The sequence below is a fragment of the Sinocyclocheilus grahami genome, unplaced genomic scaffold, assembly GCF_001515645.1.
Source record: "Sinocyclocheilus grahami isolate Dianchi unplaced genomic scaffold, SAMN03320097.WGS_v1.1 scaffold1212.1, whole genome shotgun sequence".
NCBI classification, from domain to species: Eukaryota; Metazoa; Chordata; class Actinopteri; order Cypriniformes; family Cyprinidae; genus Sinocyclocheilus; species Sinocyclocheilus grahami.
In genome coordinates this window covers 454,848-468,551 of record NW_015506391.1, presented here as the reverse complement: position 1 = coordinate 468,551, position 13,704 = coordinate 454,848, and the positions used below count along the sequence as shown (strand labels likewise).

Sequence of the window (13,704 nt, the reverse complement as noted above, 5' to 3'; positions counted from 1 at the left end):
CAACGTTCTGGTAATGTTATACTAATGTTAGGGGAACATTAGAATGACATTCTACAAACCAAAAACTAACGTTCTATTTCTGTTTAGAAAACTTTCCTGGCTAACCAAAAACAAACCATAAAAATAACGTTCTGGGAACCAACGTTTGGGGCATTGTGATTTATTGTGCTGCGTTACGTAATTTTTCTCCAGCTGTTGTAAGATTTGCAGCTATATATATTTTTTTTTTCGCCATAGCACCACCTGAGCTTTCTAATGCCATTTCTACCAGTGATGCTTGATTCAACTTCCCCTGTCTACCGCACAGATATCAACAGTGCAACTGAGTTGTAGGTTGCCAGGTTGAAGTCACAAATTGGTTCAAAATTGTATGATCTGTCTATTGTGTGAGTAGGATGCGTTTCATACAAGTTCTGGCAACTGGACAACCTTGGAATAATATATTGATGTGATTATTTATATAACGAGGTAGTGCCATACAAATTACGGGAGTTTCCCGGGAGAAATAACAAAACGGGAGTGGGGCGTGAAATATGGGAGACTCCCGGGAAAATGGGAGTGTTGACAGGTATGGTTCAGAGCCATCTTTATCGTTTGGTTTCTCTGTATACCTGCATTTGCCTCTCTTGTTATTTACACTACATGCATGAATCGGTGGGCGGAGCTAAACAGGCAGATTAAACGTTGATCATCTTCTGTGAAGGCGGGGGTTTAGCCACACTATTAGGCCATTGTACATGTCAAAAGATCAAAGGAATTTTGGTTTCTTAGTTCATGACCCCTTTAAAATCTGTCTATTGTGTGAGTAGGATGCGTTTCATACAAGTTCTGGCAACTGGACAACCTTGGAATAATATATTGATGTGATTATTTATATAACGAGGTAGTGCCATACAAATTACGGGAGTTTCCCGGGAGAAATAACAAAACGGGAGTGGGGCGTGAAATATGGGAGACTCCCGGGAAAATGGGAGTGTTGACAGGTATGGTTCAGAGCCATCTTTATCGTTTGGTTTCTCTGTATACCTGCATTTGCCTCTCTTGTTATTTACACTACATGCATGAATCGGTGGGCGGAGCTAAACAGGCAGATTAAACGTTGATCATCTTCTGTGAAGGCGGGGGTTTAGCCACACTATTAGGCTACATCATAGAGTGGCATATTCCACAAGCTGTCGTTTTGGCAGACTGGCTTCAATACAAGCTGTTTTTAGACTAACAAGACAATTTTGAGTTCTGAAAATTACAGGATGATTTTATAGTACAATGACCTTTTACATGTCAAAAGATCAAAGGAATTTTGGTTTCTTAGTTCATGACCCCTTTAAAGCATCTTACTGTATTATTAGGAGATATAGAGTGACACTTGATATTTCTGTACATTTTACGTAAGTCTATACTGTTATAAAGCTTTTTGATTTACATTATGAATTATCAGAATTTCCTTAAGTATGGAGGTTGGATAATTTAACTTTTTATTCATCATGTTTAGATGCTCCAGGCTCTACTAAAGTTTTGATGCTTACTGATGGACTCATTGATTCTGTGGACAACATGGTCCTCTCTGAATTATCCAACATGAGTGTTCTGGCACTCAGCAACAACGCCATTTCCAGCATCATGGAAAATGCCTTTCAGAACCTCTCTTTTCTAACGACACTGTTGCTGGACCACAACCGCATCTCCAGCCAATCCCTGAACAGCTCTATGTTCTCCTGGCTCCACAGACTGGAGACTCTCCAGCTTGGTAACAACAATCTGAATGACATTGACAGCTCCTGGTTCCAAAGCTCTAGATCTTTAAAAATGCTTCAACTAGAGGGGAACCTCCTCACCGGCTTGAACTCCACCACCTTTGCCCACGCTGACCTGAGGAACCTGGAAACATTGGACTTGTCCAACAACCTCATTGTGTACTTAGGACGTGATAGCTTCAGAGGGCTTCCTCATCTCTGCAGGCTTGATCTGTCCCGCAATCATCTACGCAGTGGTCCGGATGCGTTCTCCTATCTGTCTTGGCTCTCAGTGCTGAACCTTGATTTGAACCGTTGGAGCTGTACGTGTGAGTTGAGAGAGTTGGCCTCATTTCTCAAAAGTTACATTCAGGCTCCTGAAAAAGTCTTGTACAATGGGCAGAGGATGGTGTGTGTGAATGCAGATAACGCAGCTGTGCAAGCTGTGCTGGAGTTGACTGATGCCAACTGTGCCCCACCAAACAGGAATTTAACAGTGGAGGTTGTGGCTAAAACTAATAACACTTTTCAGCAATATATTAGAAATGTTGCTATTGCCATTGTATTTTCATTTTTGGGTGAGTATCTAATGCAAATGTTTGATAACAAAACATTCTGGCTGTTTTCATTATAAGGCTGAGGGCATGACTATATAGTCTTAAAGGAATAGTTCACCCAAAAATTTTAATTTGCTAAAAAGTTACTCAGCCTCAGGCCACCCAATATGTACATGAGTTTGTTACTTCATTGGAACAGATTTGGAGAAATGTAGCAATACATCACTTGCTCAGCAATGGATTCTCTGCAGTGAATGTCCAAACATCTGATAAAAACATCACAATACTCCACAAGTAATCCCAAGGCCGGTGTTGTGCCAAATTTCTACCTCCTGCCAAATTATTATCCCTCTCGTCCAAGTCGCTACCTGATTGCTTAATCCTAACCCCAACCTTAATCCTAACCCCTCTCCCACACCTACTCCTAAACCTACCAATTCTTAGGGGGTAATAATATGGTGGGGGGGGTAAGAATTGGGCACAACACCAGGCCTCAGGCTTTAAGGCGGGGCCTCCATAACTGTAACATTCCCTATACTTCAGTTCACCAATCAAAAAAGGCAGCAAAATACTAGCTTCATTGTTCATTGGATATAGTTGAATTGTCACTGACCTGCAATTAAACCAATTAATGTTGCCGTTTCAAAGCGGGTCCCACCTTCTGAATGTTTGCAGTAAGGAACACATCCTTCAGGTGCTGTGAAGCAAAAGGCTAAATAGGCACGCAAAGAAGTATAGCTCCTAATGCAGTTGTGTGCGTTGTTGTCGTCATCTGTTTTGGATTGATTGCAATGTATTCTATATATAACTTGTTCTGTCGATCAGCGTCATTTCTGGACAGATCATTCACCAGTTTATTACGAGTTTAGAAGTGCGTGAGTGCCATTGATGCGCCCAGACACGAAACGTCTTGAGCGGACTAGCAGAATAGCTAGAAAAAATCAAAAGCTCATCAAGCCTGCATTTATTTGGTCAAAAATACAGAAAAAACTGTATTATTGTATTCAGCAAGGATGTGTTAAATTCATAAAAAGTGAGAGTAAAGACTTATTGTTTAAAGAGGATTTCTATTTTTAAACAGCTTTTTAATCATCAAAAAAAATCTTGAAAAATATTATAAAATAAATATTAAGCAGCACAACTGTTTCTAACATTGATAATAAATCAGCATATTAGAATGATTTCTGAATGATCATGCGACACTGAAGACTGGAGTAATGCCTGATGAAAATTCAGCTTTGCATCACAGAAGTAGATTATATTTTAAAGTGTAGTAAAATAAAACCATTTTTAAATTTTAATAATATTTCACGATTGTCACACTTTTGTTGAAGGCGCACAAAGACAAAGGTAATCCAAGGCAGGCAAGTGGATGACCATGGTGGCGACGACCATGGCGGATCAGATGGAGGAAGGAGACAGGAGAAGCCAGGGCGGTTCAGATGGAAGGAGGAGCCATGGTGGAGGGATGGCTGATGACTCCAGGGGGCCGACCGACAGTGGCGGAGCAGGTGGGAGAGGAGCCTGGGGGTGAGACAGAGAGCCGATGAGCCAGGGCGATGGGGAGGATCCGGAGGGCCAAGGCAGAGCAGATGGCTCAGGCGACCAAGGCGTAGGTGGGGGTCCGGAAGAAGAAGCCAGAGAGACAGAGGTTCAAGGTGGCGCTGGAGGGAGGGAGGAGCCCAACGGAGCCGGTGGGACAGATCGATGAAGTGCAGCCGGAGGAGTGGAGTCCTGAGACGATGATGGGTCGATGACTGATCAAGGCGGAGCCAGAGGGACGAGAGAGCCCGGCAGAGCTGGTGGACTGACGGGCCCCGGTGGAGAGGAGGGAGCTAGGAGCCATGGTGGAGCTGCTGGGTCGATGGGCCGAGGCGGAGTCTGGGACTCAGAGGCTAGAGGTAGAGATAAGGGATCCTCCAGCCACGACACTGATGGAGACTGGCAGACCCGCGGCAAACCCACATCATAGATGTTGGGCTGAGGGTGAGCTAAAGGGCTGACAGGGGACAGCGGAGGTCGTGGTGAGGACTGATGAAGAGGTGGTGGGAGAGGGAGGCTGGGTGGGAGTTTTGAGTAGTCCGGGGGTTCAGGGATGGTGTGTGCTGCCCACACACACTAGATTGCCACTCCCAGCACTGGGAGCGCCAGAGATAGGGGAACGACCTACATGGTTGAGACAGGACAGACAGACAGTTTGGGCACGACATCCATGGTCGTGAAGGGGCAGACAGAATGTTCAGGGCAGATAGACAGTTCGGGCATGACCTCCATGGTCGTGATGGGGCAGACAGACAGTTAAAAAACGGCCTCCTTGGCCGTAACAGGACAGACAGAGATTTCAGATGATGACAGAAGACTGGGTAGTTCTGAATAACAGTCAATTAAATACCCTGAGTCCTTCCTCAGCTCCCCCTCAGCGGTGGTACAGTGGGCGGTGCTTTCTCCGTGTCCTCACTCTCCACTGTTACATCCACCGTCGCATGCGTTGTTGCCGGCTCTTGCACCTGGTCAGATGATCCATGAGGCTCCGGGGCAATCCTCAGCTCAGTCGCCCTCTCTGGTGATGGCTCATTGGTCACGGCGGGCTTTGGCTCTCCGTCTGTGGTGGGCTCTAGCAAACACTCTGCGCAGCGGAGTGACGGTTGACCAACGGTGAACGAGGATCCGTTGCTCACCAGCACCCACTCCACAAATGCGGCGAAGCTCCCTCGAGGACCTTCCCCAGACAACTGCAGTCTGCACACGGTGTTGAGGCTCGCGATGTAGAATGAGCAGAGCGCGCCGTTTGGGTAGCTGGTTCTGTGGGAAATGTCCAGGAATAGTCCGGTGTGGTCCTCCAGGGAAAGTAGGAAGTTGGGGTGAGCCATAACAAAAAAAGAAGACTTTCAAAAACGAAAAATGACCACAGGGTAACACAAGCAGCATACACAACTAATAACCAGTAGCTAACTGAACTGAAAGGGGAACTTAAGTAGTGTGAGATAACGAGGAACAGACAGGTGAGGATGATAACTAATCAAACACAGGTGAACTGAATTAACTAAATCAAAGGACGACAGAAACTAAATGAAAACACAAAAGAAGTCCATGACTGACAACGGTATTACTGTTTTTTCTGTATTTTTAATCAAATAAATGCAGGCTTGATGAGCATAAGAGACTTCTTTCAAAAATATAAAAAATAGTAGCTAATGGGTCCAAACTTTTGACCAGTACGGTATAAATAAAAATATACAAAATTTAAAATGAAATGTATAAATAAAAATGTCAGGAATCATATTTGTTTCAGGTGCTTTTTCTTGGGGGTGTGGGGCCTCCAACATTAACTTTGTCTAGGCCTTCCAAATGTCTGGAACCAGCCCTGAGCAATCCACATGACTCCAGTCCATCAATTAGTGTCTTGTTAAGTGGAAAGCTGCGTGTCTGTAAGAAACAAATCCACCATTAAGGTGTTTTAACTTTAAACGGTCACATCTGGCCAAAACACATGTTCATAATCCATTATAGCGTAGCCAAAATTTCTCCTTTCTCTGTTCAAATGAAGAAATAAACTAATCTACGTCTTATGGCCAGAGGGTTTGTAAATTTTCAGCAAACTTTTTTTGAGTGAACTATTCCTTAGTTTATTCACAAATAAAGCATGCAAGTAAGTCAAGGTGATTAAAATAATTACTTTTTTTAAAGAACGTTTTGTCATAATATTATTTCTTAGAAGAAAATATAATATTTTAAAGTGCATATTGCAGGTTAGAGACCAATGTATAGAAAAATAATGTAGGACCTAGATTTTGTTTAAAATACACTTATAAATATGCTACTTGAGGCTTCTGGAGTCGTTTAACGGACCACAGCCATACAATTATGAGCCTGCTATGCGGCCAAGAGAGCAGAGACAGGCCAGGATTATTCTAATAATAATTTAAGTTTATCTGTGCCATTGATCCTGGTGACCACGAAGGCCTTGTCCCACATGGTACATTCATGTGCACTTGCGGACTTACAATGGCCACAGCATGCACATGTACGTTAAGTCCACGTAGGGTGTCCTATTCATCATTTTAGCTTTCAGAAGGCTGCTCGCAAGCTCCCCCTTTGCGGCTGCTATGTGCCCTCGATGCGCACTTCTGCCGAGCCTGCACTGGGGTGAGCTCCACAGCAGACTTCTACCCGACAGTCAAAGTGGCATTACGTCACAAAAGTGTGGACTCAGAGGACGACCGTGAGGGTTTAGGGTGCGATTTTGGACAGGGCCAAACTCGACTATGAATAACTTTACTAAGGTCTTTGTGTCTGCGCAAGGAGAGGGAATCGTTATTCGTTCCTTTCACTTCTCAATAATAATAATAATAATAATGTCAATACAGAGAGAATATACAAACTCCACACAGATATTTTTTATTCACATTAAGCTACACAATACGTAGAAAACTGAATCTATAGGACTAATAACGGATTGCGCTTTGGTTCCTATTTTAGAGTGACTTTAAAAAGTCATTGTAGCCTAGTTACAGCAAAAATGTATTTTAGGTTTTATTATATATGTACAGTGGGTACGGAAAGTATTCAGACCCCCTTAAAATTTTCACTCTTTGTTATATTGCAGCCATTGGCTAAAATCATTTAAGTTAATTTTTTTTCCTCATGAATGTACACACAGCACCCCATATTGACAGAAAAACACAGAGTTGTTGACATTTTTGCAGATTTATTAAAAAAGAAAAACTGAAATATCACATGGTCCTAAGTATTCAGACCCTTTGCTCAGTATTTAGTAGAAGCACCCTTTTGATCTAATACAGCCATGAGTCTTTTTGGGAAAGATGCAACAAGTTTTTCACACCTGGAGTTGGGGATCCTCTGCCATTCCTCCTTGCAGATCCTCTCCAGTTCGGTCAGGTTGGATGGTAAACGTTGGTGAACAGCCATTTTTAGGTCTCTCCAGAGATGCTCAATTGGGTTTAAGTCAGAGCTCTGGATGGGCCATTCAAGAACAGTCACAGAGTTGTTGGGAAGCCACTCCTTCGTTATTTTAGCAGTGTGCTTAGGGTCATTGTCTTGTTGGAAGATAAACCTTCGGCCCAGTCTGAGGTCCTGAGCACTCTGGAGAAGGTTTTCATCCAGATGATTTTAGCAAATGGCTGCAATATAACAGAGTGAAAAATTTAAGGGAGTCTGAATACTTTCCGTACCCACTGTATGTATAATGATTTATTCTTATTTAATGTTATACACAGTAATTTAATTATTTCACTTCACAATAATTAAATGTCACCAAAAAAATTAAGGTTCTGCCTAAATGTAAGCATAACAGTCACTGTGTATAACATTAAATCAATATTTTAGAACTGCAGAATGCACACACACAAATATCTGCATTAATCTCGAAAAAAGCTAATTTGTTCAGGTGTTTCACCAAATTCTGTGACCACCGAATTATGTGACCCTAGTAGGCGCTGTAGTGAGATTAGGTTCAGGATTAGGATTGGGTTTAGGAGTAGGTCGGATTAGCTCAATGTAGCGCCTATGGTCACATAATTCAGTGGGTCACAGAATTCGGTGCAACACCGGATTTTAATACTGTGCGATAGGATATGTTTATTATACTAGATAATGAAATGCCAGAGATCACAGTGCATGTGAAAAACAGCAGAATTGACTCTTTGAAATATGTCATCGTTTGTGTCATGTGAAAAACCCAGCCCCACATAATATATATATATATCACTGTAACTAGGCTACAATTACTTTTTACATTCGTTGTAAAATAGGAACCAAAGTGCAATTCGCTATTAGTATTTAGTATTAGCACTTTCCCCCCTCAGAGTGAGTGGGATGCGCATTCTCAAATATCTGGAAGATTGGCTGATTTTAGTTCAGTCACGGGACACGCTAGTTGGCCATACAGAGATGCTGCATTGTCACTTGGACTCCCTAAGGCTATGTGTCAACAGGCAGAAGAGCATTCTCACCCCGAGTCAGTCTATAACATATCTGGGGTTGTGTTTCAACTTGGTGGAGATGCCAAGTTGAAATACAACTTCAACTTGGGCTCCTGAGCGCCTCTCTCAGGAGCACTCGGCTACCATTTTGTCTTCCCTGCACCATTTCCGACTGGGCAGCTCTGTTCACTTGAAGGAATTTCAGAGGCTGCTGGGACTCATGGCAGCGGCATCAGTGGTGTGTCATCTGGGTTTACTACACACGCGCCCGCTGCAGATATGGCTGAAATCTCGAGTCTCTTGAACGATGTGGACTTCGGGCCGTTTGAGCATCACAGTCTCCCGCGGCTGCATCGAAGCTCTGAGGCCATGGCGCAACCCAGATCTCTTCAGCCGGGGTGGTTCCCCTGGTCTAGGAACCAAGGCTGGTTTGACCAGCTTGAGGCCACAACTGCCCCAATATTAGCCATTAGAGTTGGCACGGATCCACACTTCAAAAACCTACCTGAAATAATAGACCATCCAGGGACTTCTGGTATACACTTTTCAACATATATGCTTTGGGACGCACTTATTTTAATCTCACATACTATTTAGAATGTATAGTATGAACATTGGGATGCAGGGTTGGTCTGTTCTGTACTGTACAGCCTCCCCCTACTGGACGCATCAGGAACAACAGGGGCGTGGACCTGCCTGAGCCGTAGATCTGCCTGCTCCAGGTCTGTAGCCTCCCCGTATAGTGTTTCAAGCATAGACTGGTTTCAAAGCACTTCAGTGGACCTTTAAATTGACTGCACTCACTCTCATTAAATCACATCCAGTTTTGCCATTTTTCAGATGCGGAAGTCTCCAGAAGTCTCAAGTAGCATATTTAAATGTATATTTTAAACAAAATCTAGTTCCTACATTATTTTTCTATACATTGCATGGATCTCTAACCTGCAGTATGCACTTTAACAAAATTGTTTAACTGTTTTTGTTCTGTTGTTCGGATACTTTTCATGAAACATTACTTTTTTCCCCTTTTAATTCCATTTTTTTTATTTAATTCAATAAGGGATAGTTCACCAAAAAATGAAAAATCTATCATTAATTACTCACCCTCATGTCGTTCCAAACCCATAAGACCTCGGTTCATCTTCGGAACACAAATTAAGATATTTTTGATGGAATCTGACTGCTCTCTGTCCCTCCCATAGACAGCAAGGGTCAACGATCAACGTCAGAAACGTAGCAAGAAGATCGGTAAAATAATCCATGTGACATCAGGGGTTCAATCGTAATATTACGAAACTACAACAATACTTTTTGTGCGCAAAAAAACAAAAAACGACTTTATTCAATTCGTCTCCTCCACGTCACCCTAGCACCATTTTGGAGAGTATCCATTGTGCAAAAAGCATATGTTGTTCTGTGTGTGACCGGTGTAATCTGCGATTCGTCTCCTCCACGTCACCCTAGCACCATTTTGGAGAGTATCCATTGAACGCAAAAAGCATATGTTGTTCTGTGTGTGACCGGTGTAATCTGCATTGTGTTTTTTCTCAGAGTAGTAACCAGACAGACATCAGTTGACGGTTCGACTCTTCTTTCAGTCTTTACAGTGTGTTTTCGCCCTTCTTGTCTTTTCTGTTAAATAAATGCAAAGTGCAACGCAATTAGCATGTGTCTCAAGTGCATCGATCGACAGAAAACTGATCAAACTTAGTGAAAATACAGAAATAATCAAATATACATATAAAATAATGTCACAAATATGATTTAAACCGAGTATAAAAGTGCTTTTTAAAGCAAAGATGAAATTAGATTAATCAGAGCTCATTAGAAACCTACCTCTCTCATGCAGAGACAGTGCAGAAAGGGAAGAGGAGGTGCAAAGACAGGAAATGAAGACTAACGCTGCTGTCTGAAATTTAAAGGGGAAGGTGCACACACAGACAGGCATATCAGGTATACATCGTGAAAATGTTTGTGTAATTCTACATATGAAATTAACATTACTTTCCATACCTGTTACATGTGTCAGCTGCGTCACGTGGATACGTTTTCTACGTTGTTTGTGCTTTGATTTGAATCAAAACACACGTATCCGTGTGGTGCGGTTGACACAGAACAACATACGCCATTTGCATTCAGTGGATACTCTCCGAAATTTCGCTACGTTGGGTGACACAGAGGAGATGAATTGTTGAATAAAGTCGTTATTTTTTTTCTTTTGCGCACAAAAAGTATTCTCGTAGCTTCATAATATTAAGGTTGATCCCCTGATGTCACATGGATTATTTTACTGATCTCCTTGCTACGTTTCTGGACGTTGATCGTGGTAGTACCCTTGCTGTCTATAGGAGGATCATAGAGCTGTCAGAATGAATAAAAAATATCTTAATTTGTGTTCCGAAGATGAACGGAGGTCTTACGGGTTTGGAACAGCATGAGGGTAAGTAATTAATGACAGCATTTTCATTTTTGGGTGAACTAACCCTTTAATGGAATCACTTCATCAGTTCTGCTTTTAATTGTAGGTGGTGTTGGGATCACCCTGGGAATGATTGCCATTGCATACCACAAACTCAGTAAGAAATTTCAACTGGTGCAGGAGGAAAATAGAGTTGGGGAAAGGAAAACGTTCAGCCTGGAGTCAACCCAGTGTAATTTCTGTGAAGGCAAGGACACTCTGTCTACAAGTCATGCACTGTACAACAGCAACTACAAATCCCATCAGCCTTGGGACACAGAAGACTCTCCTTATCTAGGATCAGACATGCTGGACAGTCATTTCACCTGCCACAAGTGCAGCTCTACAGCACTTGCTGTAGAAAAGCACAAAAGAGAGATTATCCTGCAGAAAGCCAATCATGTAGGTGAACAGTTGGCTAATCGCCAACATGAAGGAAATTATCAACATTCTGTGTTGCAACAAAAGATCAAAGGTAATCTAGCAAGCACAACTTTTGCTTTGAAATGTTTTAAAAGTATCTGCTAAGGAAGAGGTTTTCAAACATTTAAACCGTCACAGACCCACAAATATAATGACCTCCTTGCTGTATTTTTTTAGAACGTAAATGCAGCTATATATTTTCATATTTAAAGACCCATTAATAGTCCAAATTTAAAATATTACATATATGTGTAAAATATTATCTGGAAAACATTTAATATTATAAAATGAATAAAAATAGATTTAAATACAATTACAATTTTTATAATCTCCCATTAAGAATATTTTTAGGACAAAAACCTAAAATAGAACAAATTAATTATTAATCTCATGATTTCCAACCAGCATTTAGCATTATTATTTTAGAGTCATTTATAAATTATTATATTTATAAATAGATATAAAATGTTTATACATATTGTTGTATGCGTTTGTAATTTTTTTATTTGGTTTAATATTTATGTTTAGTATTAATTTATTTTTGTTTTTGTTATAGTATAGTTATAGTCAATTGTAACTTATAAAAATCTATATTGCATATATAAGTTCTTATTTACCGTATAACAGTATTTAAAACTAATATTTCGTAAACAACCACCTATTAACTGCATAGCAACACCTTCTATTCCTTCCATTCCAGTGGTGACATCTAGTTTATTTAGTTGTTTTATACCACTAAGCACATTCTCAAATGCCTGTTTTAAATCTTTATTACCTCTCTGTTTTACTCACAGACACAAGTGGACAAAGACATAATGTGAGCGGGGCAGGCATTCCAAACATCTATCTGGGCAGTCAGGGTACTTCTTCCCAACATCGTGGGGGTTCAAACAATAAATCAGCTGTCAGAATACGGCAGGAGGCCCTCAGTAATAATTTCTCAGCCCTCCAGAGTGGCACGTTCAGACCCCCAGACCAAATCCACAATGCAATAACTCAAGGAAATCATTCACTGTTAAAACGCCAGGCTGAGGATGTTGGTGCTCAACCGATTTACCAAACCATCAGCTGTTTGCACTGTCATCAGACTTATGCATACAGACAAGTTGGGAGTAATAACCAGAACTTTCCATTTACAAATCACTCACAGAACACAGTTCAAAATGGAGCACAAATGTACAATGCCATGCTATACAGAGACATCTTGGGTTATGACAAGTCAAACGCTGGGAGACATGGTGAGAGTCAAGTTAGTGAGCTGGGCTTTAAGTTAGCTTCTCAAAGAAGCGTTACTTTTGATCTAGCCGAGACGGAGGAACATGTCCTCACCACAACAGCTGACAGAAACAAAAAGGAAAGCAGGATGAAAGAATCTAAAACATCTGCACAGAAAAGCCCCCAAAAGCTGGGTAAGACTAAAACCCAGAAAACCAGAGGACAAGCAAATAAAACACTGAAAGTTAAATTAAATTTAAACCCCCTTCGAAAAAGCAGAGTACATCCAAAGTCCATTGACGAAAGAGATATTGTAGAAGACAAGATGTACAAAAAGGCAAAAAAGGAAAAACTAAAAATCAAAAAGGACAAAAAAGATAAATTAAAAATTAATAAAACTAGCAAAAAATCAAAAGATAACGTTGAATGCTTAGGAAGTGAGGAAGAGGAAACCGATACTGTGCAAGGCACCTCTAAGTCGAAACGTGCTAAAAAAGGAAACAAGGAATCAAAGTCCATGTCTAAGGATACAGATGCTGTCATTAAAGAAAAAGGTCAAAATTATATTTCTGTTCAAGGAGAAACTCTGTTAGACACTGCCTTCAACAGTAGATCTGAACCTCAAATGCCATCAACACTCCCACTAATGCTCAGTTTAGCTCTTCCAGATGATCACAACCGTCTAACAGCTCCATCACACCCTGGCGTTCTGGATGCCAGTGACACTCAGCAGCTATTCAATCCAAATATTGCACTTCCTGTGAGTGAATCCGCTGCTCCACAAGATGTGGTGGATCAGTCCAGCAGTTCAGACCTGATGAGCTCTGCAGCACCTGTCATCCAAGAATATCTATCTTCAACTGAGGGCTCACCAAAGAGGAAGTTAAGACTTATTTTACCTGAAAAAACAACCAACAGGCCACAAACAGCACTTAATAAGAAAATCCGATAATGTTATTCTTTACTGATAACATAACGGATAACATGCACTGCTTAGTTCATTTTAGCTATTTGATAAATGTTTGATAAACATGGACTGTTAATAATGTGTAGTTTCATTTTGTGAAATTGAATTGTCAAATGGAGTAGGGTCATAATTATGTAGGTGTCATGTCATGATTATGAAGGTGTCATGTCAGTCTTATGCACACCCCTTCAAGTAAAGTGTAACCGGATTTACTTTTCACTCAGAAATTGCTGCAAATAGTTAAAAAAAGAAACCACGTGTAACTGAGTTAAACGTGAAATTTTGAAGTAGAAAGGTAGCATTTTCTTTTAAAACATGCTCAAATAACCTTTGTTTTATTTACAACTTTGAAGAGTATGTTTTTTGTTACAATGTACAGTATATATATGTAGTATGTAATGTTATATGT

General features: G+C 41.0%; 1 protein-coding gene across 1 annotated transcript in view; it reads left to right on the top strand.

The window, feature by feature from the left end:
• LOC107568078 (uncharacterized) overlaps window positions 1-13,280 on the top strand; it is a 29,950-nt gene extending 16,670 nt beyond the window's left edge. Inside the window, exons 3-5 of the mRNA XM_016253920.1 lie at window positions 1,493-2,311; window positions 10,758-11,165; window positions 11,908-13,280. Of these exons, the coding sequence (XP_016109406.1) occupies window positions 1,493-2,311; window positions 10,758-11,165; window positions 11,908-13,280 (2,600 nt within the window). The remainder of the gene's footprint in view (window positions 1-1,492; window positions 2,312-10,757; window positions 11,166-11,907) is intronic.
• The last annotated feature ends 424 nt before the right edge of the window (window positions 13,281-13,704 follow it).